Source organism: Dendrobium catenatum, unplaced genomic scaffold, assembly GCF_001605985.2.
Source record: "Dendrobium catenatum unplaced genomic scaffold, ASM160598v2 fragScaff_scaffold_1449, whole genome shotgun sequence".
Classification (NCBI taxonomy): domain Eukaryota; kingdom Viridiplantae; phylum Streptophyta; class Magnoliopsida; order Asparagales; family Orchidaceae; genus Dendrobium; species Dendrobium catenatum.
In genome coordinates, this window is record NW_021319911.1 from 2,167,218 (window position 1) to 2,174,700 (window position 7,483).

The following is a 7,483-nucleotide window of genomic DNA, read 5'->3' on the forward strand; positions in this document are numbered from 1 at the left end:
AACTGAGGGAACATCCTTTATAGTGGATAGTTTGGATGAATCTTCTCCTTCTGAAGATGTGGATGTAGCCTGTAACACTCATTTAAACCATGACCATGCATCTTACAATGAGGGGAAAAAGGGTAAATTTCCAAATTCAACTTTTTTGAAATAACCATTGAATTCTAAACTAAGCCAAATCTCATTTGGATACTTTTTAGAAATATCCAGCTCAACTAAAATATAGGCCATAGAAGGACAAGATATAGATGTTGTAGCTTTATCCATCTTAAAGGGCCAACCAAAAATGGAAGCCAAGCCAAATAAAATTTGAGAGTAAAAAAAATTAAGTCTCAAACTTAGGAATTAGATCCACTCAAGAATAATAGGAGATTCCTCATGGAAATCAAAATTTGGTGTCCATTTTAGTAATCTCATTTGAAAAGCTTGAATTTAGTAGGATCTCCTTGAAAAAATATGACTATAGTCCAAATCATTACTTAGTTGAATCATAATATGTCTCAGATCTAACAATCCAATATGAAAAGATCCTGATAATTTTAGATTAACAAAGAACTTATGAATGACATCCAGATTCAGACGCCTAAGGAGAAACTTTCCAACCTAAGTAAGAACAAAGGGGGTGGCAACTTACAACACAACAGAATCATCAAACATCAAAGCCAGACATCCTTTAAATGTGGTTTGAACAATTTGAAGCTTAGTAGAAGAAGAGGAAGAACTGGCTAAAACTTACTTAAAAGATTAAAACTTGCCATTAGGAAATGAAGCAATCAGAGGGATAGATGATGAAGGAGTAGTCATCTCCCAAATAAAAAAACCCAAAAAAAAAATCAAAATTAAATGTAAACCTAACCAGCAGAAAACAAAGGAACAAAAAAGGTGAAAAAACCAAGGAAATTATGCCAGGAGCGGGGAGAGAGGAGCTTAAGAGAAGGAACCTTAAATCACATCAAAATTGCCAGAGAGCACGAGAGCGTAACAGTTAGAAAATTTCCTTAAAAGATTGAGACTTTCCATTAGGAAATGAAGCAAACAGATGGATAGATGATGATGGAGTGGTCATCTAGCAATTTCTCCCTCAATTCTGTATAACATTGCTCTGTATTATGGCAAGTATCTTTAGGTTATTCATAAATTAATAATTAAATTTATGTCCTAAAACTATGTATTAATTAATTGATTATAAATCAGTAACCACTTAATGATTAATTTGATGGCTAAAAAATCAGATAATAAGAACCTAATCTTATAACTTTAACCTCTCACCTGAAAGTTTGTTAGGGATATTAGGCCCTATATGAATTGGCCCAAGGCTAAGTAAGAGAAAGGTGAATTGGAAAACATTAAAACCAAAGATAAAACTCGTACCAAAATCACCACAAACAAAGTGCGGAAGAAATAATGCGGAAGCAAGAATAAGAAAAGAACACACCGGATTTATAGTGGTTCGGTCAAACCTTGACCTACGTCCACTCCTTGGAGGCACCCTCCAAGTATTGCACTAACTAAGTGTCTCTCCATTAGCTCCCACAGCTAGGCAGAGAAGCCCTTACAAAATCACTTCCACCTTCCCTGGTGCGGCGGAGTCGCCGGGTCCTTTGACACCAAGGAGATCTTCTTCTTTGGTGAACTAAAACAATAAAAAATCAATCACAAACGAAACCGATGTCAACATTCAAAATTATTCATTCAATGGTAATTATATTTCTTTGACTTAATTTATTGTAATTATCAAATAATAAAAAATATTACAATTAAAGGAATTCCAATTACTGTTTTTAAAGAGCTTTAGGTATTATCTTAGTGCTCCACTAATGCATGACTTATTTTGGCCCATAATCAAATAATCATAACATAAATCTTCCTTTACATAGTGAAATAAATACTTACTATTATTATTGATTATTTATTATAATATAATAGTTAAGAAAAATAATGCAATAAACGTCCTAAAATTTCATAAGCCTATTGGATATAACAAAAATAAAAAAAAAATTACATTGAATCGTGAAAGATTGACTTAAAGCTACAATGCTCTTAGTCTTAGAATAAGACAATGCTCTTAGTCTTACAATAAGGATTGTGATATTGTCACCCACTAAGGCTACAAAATCAATTTAGCACAGCTTTCGTAGCTTCAACTGTTTTAATACAAGTAAAAGATGATAATGGTTTTATGTATTATCACATTGAAGGTTGCTTCTCACTTTTAAAACCATGAGCATGTTCATTTAAAACATTGGTTAGGCTATACGACAAAGAAATCCGGAAACAATATTTGCAACTTCTTTGACGTCCGGACACAATAATCACTCCTTTGTTAGCCACAGATTTTTCACCATCTTCTTGTTTCGCTTTTCTACCACAGTTGTCATGTGCTCCCGCTTGGCCATTTGACATACAAACATCAAGCAAAATTCCCTTCTCTTGTAGATCCACATTCTTATTATTATGTTTTGTTATGCATTCCATGGTTTATTCTAACTGAATCATGAAGAATTGATAAAGGTATTCAAACAGTTTCCAGCCAGCATGCCAAAATCACCTTTTGCATAGTATCTTATTTGTTCCTCCCAGTTCTCTTTGTTATAGATTTTTTTTGTCATTGTTTACTTTGTTATAGATTTTTTTTGTCATTGTTTACTTTGTTAGAGATAAGCAAGGGGAAAAGGTTAAATTAGGGGTAACTAAAATTCTGTTATTTTGCTATCTGACTCAGTTATAAGTTTTCAGTTTGTGAAAGCTACAGTTAAGTTACATTAAATCATGGAATGAAAAAGTAACGTGCAGGAACATTGTTCTTCAGGAAACATCATAAGGGATCTATAGTACTTGCTTAGGCCTCATTTGTTTGGACTTAATTATGCCATTTCCAGTTTGAATAGCCGAAAACAGTTACAGCTATCTGTTTGTTAACACAACTTCACTAAAATTTGTTTTCGTAACTGAAAAGACCAAAAATTGCTGCTTACCCCATCTATTACCTCTGTTTAGACACGAAAAAGTCAATTTCAACCTTCCGATCTCTTCTTCAACCTTCCGATCTCTTCGACAAATTACATATAATAAACCAAACAATATTTGCAACTTCTTCAAACGTACACACAAATAATAAATACAATAATCAAAATACTACAACAACATCTTAAAAAAGAAAAAAAATAAATAAACATTCACATTTTACAATTTCTACAGGACTAAAAAAGTCTATGTTAATTACATAAAAAAATAAAGAAACAAACTAAACATAAATTAAAAATACCTGCTCTTCTTCTAAAAACCGAGAGCTTCAGATGAAATAAGGTGTGTCTTCACTCCTCAACTCAAGCGTTATTTATAGCCTCTCCGCTCGTCTCCCCAACCACCCAAATTCATATCCCTCAATTATTTCCACACCAAGAATGCACGCAATTGACGGATCTGGTCGGGCTTTACGACAAAGAAATCCGGAAATCCCTGGGATGTTGACAGCTGGCCGATAAGAGATAACTGGGAGATAAGGAGGAAGCAGATGTGTAGAATGCGCCGAATATTATAGCGTATTATAAAGAATGCGCTAAACAACACCGCGCATTCTTTGAATGCGCCAATCCGTTTGGCATATTCGCTGCTTTTTAAATTTTATTCCTAAAACGCTGTTTTTGCTTAATTTCAAAACAAATGCGCTCCTTCCTAAAAAATGGCCTTTACAAAATTTGACAAAAAAAGTATACAATATAACATTTCTTTTACAAAAATTGGGACAAAAAAAGTATCGTTACTACATCCCCAATTACAAGCTTTTATTGAAACAAACAATCAAAATAACTAAATAAGTTCACCACAACCCCACAGAACCTAAAGCAAATTTAATTTAGGGATAAAAAGAGCCGACGTTTTTTTATCCTTTTTGGTATTTTACAAGAGGTAGACTGGAGCAAGTTTGTTGTGCAAGATATCTATTAATTTTAGCAGTTTAAATAATGCAGTCATTTCAGCTCCCCAATAAGCACACGAGAGGCTTGCTTGATAGCCCTGGCAACTCTCCACACCTCATGTTGCACCAAACTCCAAGATTTTGAAGTATTCAAATTCTTGGCAGTCTCAAGGGCATCATCTATGCCTGGAAATGATTTTGATCCATAGTCATCATATTGTGATGGTCCATATATCTGGGAAAATTAAGCTGATTATAAGAAGATATTTAATGGAATTCAGATAAACTTTGAAAAGGGAAACATAATTAGGATACCAGATGCTTGTACCAGGGCCTTTCATGAAGGCCTTCTCTATTAGTAAATGCCCTCTCCGTCATCATCAACCTGTCATTAAGCTCTCTCACTTTAATTGGGTCTTTTTTCCATGTTAACAGCCAATTCTTCCCTTCAAGTTCCTGCAACTATGAACTCTTCAGTTTTGGAATAAACTTTCATTCAAACCCAATTTACTGTCAGTGGAAAACCACCTACGAAACAATTGCGATACCTTTCTTTCACTATTTATTATAGCTGCCGCCTTCTTTAGCTTTTCTATAGACTGGTATATAGGAGCGAAACTCACTGGCCTTCCCAGCACCTCCTTTTCGAAAAGCTCTGTACTTTGCTGATTAATAAATCAAGGGAATTAAACTCATAATGATACAGACATTTTTTAAATAAATAAACAAATGCAAGTATATGCTGTTGCTCTGAACTCGAGCACTTTTAACTAGCAAAAACTTGCTTACATTATGGGCATTCAGGTTTCTTTTGGAACAGCATTTTACTAATTTCTAAAGTAATTTTTAGTGCAAAATTTTTTAATTTTAAAATTTTTTTGTATATCAACTTGAGTCATGAAGATTTATGTTACTGGAATGTATGAATATGTAGACATTTCCAAGAGATTAGGTGTACCTGGAGCTCAGAAGCATACGACATATAATCAAAAGGCAAGAACTCCTCATCTGCCAACTTCAAAGCAACCAGTCCCCAAATGCTTGCAGCTATAAAAAAGAAAAAAAAAATGGTAAATTAAGTATAAAGATAGTTGCGTCATACAGAAGACCAATAATCGTTGCTAGCATATTAATAAGTGACAAGCAAACTGTTATCATGCAATCTTGAAAAAACAGAGATTCGTGTCCCTAACAATATCTGCATAATATTTTTCATACTTGACTATACATAACAAAAAGCATAAACAAGTAGCCATCTTCACAGTAAATATAAAATATGCATTCATTTTGTGTTAATTGTTAATCTTAAAAATAATATTCATCTTAATCAGTTTTTTGGCAAAGGATTTGAACCTTTATCGGAGTATAGAAAATGCTAGTAATCAATAAAGATGAGATGGGTGAAATGTATGTGTTTGCAAGAGTGGCAACTGAAAGTTCAAAATTAGCTATGATACTAATTGATAGTACTTGAGGCATATCAAGAGAAGAGGTGAATTAATGGTTTTAAAAAAAAATTACTTAAAAATCCTTTGTTTAAAAATAAATCTTGAAATCTACAGAAGCAAATAAACAAATGAAATTGAACACCGCAAAACACGACTAAAAGCAAGTCAATTTTTTTTTTCTTTTTCAAAACCAAGATCAAACCAAAAATAATAATCACCACGACCCTCTTCCACAAATATGATCATAATCAAACCAAAGTGCAGTAAAATAAATTGCAAGGAAAAGTAAAGTGCGGTAAGTAAGAAAATGCAAACTGAGAATTATAGTGGTTCGGTTAACTTTATCTACATCCACTCCCCAAAGGTCCTTTGGGAATTGCACTAAACAGTGACTCTCTTTCAACACATAGCTAGGCAGAGAAGCTCTTCTCCTTTAGTAAAGGCGGAGAATCACCCTTACAGACTCTTCACACCTGAAGAATCTCCTTTTCTCGCCTCAAAGGCCCAGCAGAGCTACCAACCCTCCTTTCTCCTAGAAGCTCGGAGGAGATGCTGATCACTCCTTTTGCCTCTAAGCCCAGCGGATATGCTGATTGTTGACCTCATTTTTATTTTTATTTAGCCTCGAGCGCATTTGATCGAGTTTAGCGGGCCTTGTCGGACTCGATTCAACTCGGATCCGTGTTGATTTGAGTTTGTTTTATTTTATTGAATTAATTTTGGTTTAGTAAAGGCAAGCTCAAGTCGACCCGGATCGAACCAAACCAGACCCAAATTAACCCAATATGAGTCAAATCAAATTTAATTTGGACTCATATCTAGCCCGAATCAGTCTGATCAAATCCCAATAAATTAATTTGACTTTTCTCGGCATTTGAAATTCTTCCTTAAACCGAGGAATTTGATCCAATGGTCCCGATTTCTTAAAAGCCCGAAACCTGTCGTGGCCGCAGTGCCTCAGTCGCGTGATCCTCTGATTTTAGAAGTAATACAGGCGTTGATTAGCGGGAGGCAGCATGACAGAACTTGATTCAGTGTATAGGGGCGGGATTGAGAAGGCAGAACTGCGGAGTAATCTCCGAGGCTTGCAACTCTCACGGGCATGACTCCCTCTCGGCCAAGGGGACGAACTTCCGGCTCTCTCGGACTGGCGACCTTCTCTTCTCTTTGGGGATCTCTCCCCTGAGTCCTCCTAAGAGGCATTCTTCTCTACTCGCCTCTCCAGAGGGCAAGAGGACCGGACCCCCTTCCTTTCTCCGGAACTCCCTCTCCTTTCTTGTGCGACGGACAGGACCCGAAGCTCTCGCTCTCCCTCCTCCCTCGGGTTCGCACAACACCAGGAAGCCCCAAGCGTCTCCCCCTCTTCTTCCTTCAGTTCGTAAACCCCAGCCGGGCCGAATCCCCTCTCCATCTCTCTGGTGTTCGCATAAGACAGGAGGAGGCGGAAATCTCTCCTCCATCTTCCCCTTCTCCATTATTCGAAGAAGCCCAAAACGGACCCAGTCCGATCCTGAGCCTCTGTTGGTTCCTAACTCCGACCAGACCTCACACCCGAAGTCCTCTCACGTACAGGTATTTCTTCATCTTCCTCTTGTCTTCTCTTATTTGCACATAACAACTTGCCTCTTCTTGTATAAGCTTTCTCCTCTCTACTATAGTCACTTATGAGGTCTGCAGCCTATCACATCTCCTCACGACCTAGCATTCCTCTTCGTTTCCCGTAAAGCCCTTCATCCGTTATTCTATAGTATTTGCTAGGAGAGCTCTCAAGCCAATCGGCTCTGTCTGCTTACGAACTGGACTTCCTTTCTTCCTTCTTGACATTAAATCTCTTAATCGAATATCATCTGCTGCCATTGTCAAAAATTTCATTTAAGGATATCCGATTGTATGCTTGACTTTGAGGCAAAATTTTAAGCATATTTTCTTTATATCATTTAATTCATGTATATCGCTATTTATAACTAGCAATTATTACATGTACCTGATCCAATATCCATGTGTTAAATCTTCCATATATATATCATGTAGCATTTAATGGGATCTGAACCATGTTGAGGTAGTCATGATGGCATTCATTTATTTATTCTTTCTTTTGGATATCTCTCATATGCTT

At 36.1% G+C, this 7,483-nt stretch overlaps 1 protein-coding gene across 2 annotated transcripts; it reads right to left on the reverse strand.

Annotated features, from left to right (window-relative positions):
• Positions 1-3,669: 3,669 nt before the first annotated feature.
• On the reverse strand, positions 3,670-5,007 carry LOC110115598 (probable glutamate carboxypeptidase LAMP1). Of its 2 annotated transcripts, none has more exons than XM_028700113.1 (4): positions 4,878-5,007; positions 4,468-4,584; positions 4,235-4,381; positions 3,670-4,154 (listed from the first exon to the last, which is right to left on the reverse strand). In XM_028700113.1, exons 1-4 carry the CDS (start codon positions 4,899-4,901, stop codon positions 3,972-3,974), a joined length of 471 nt encoding a protein of 156 aa, XP_028555946.1. In that variant the 5' UTR covers positions 4,902-5,007; the 3' UTR covers positions 3,670-3,971. The 2 variants fall into 2 exon arrangements, with proteins under 2 accessions (XP_028555946.1, XP_020704523.1); XM_020848864.2 differs by having other exon boundaries at positions 4,235-4,375; positions 4,878-5,006.
• Between the last annotated feature and the right edge of the window lie 2,476 nt (positions 5,008-7,483).

What these genes read in the sequence shown, in the direction of transcription:
- LOC110115598 (XM_028700113.1), bottom strand. Translation starts at nt 4,901, where the DNA reads ATGTCGTATGCTTCTGAGCTCCAG. An exon ending in TAATAAATAGTGAAAGAAAG is followed by an intron (nt 4,382 to 4,467) that starts GTATCGCAATTG and finishes AAGAGTTCATAG; the next exon opens with TTGCAGGAACTTGAAGGGAA. An exon ending in GGCCCTGGTACAAGCATCTG is followed by an intron (nt 4,155 to 4,234) that starts GTATCCTAATTA and finishes TAATTTTCCCAG; the next exon opens with ATATATGGACCATCACAATA.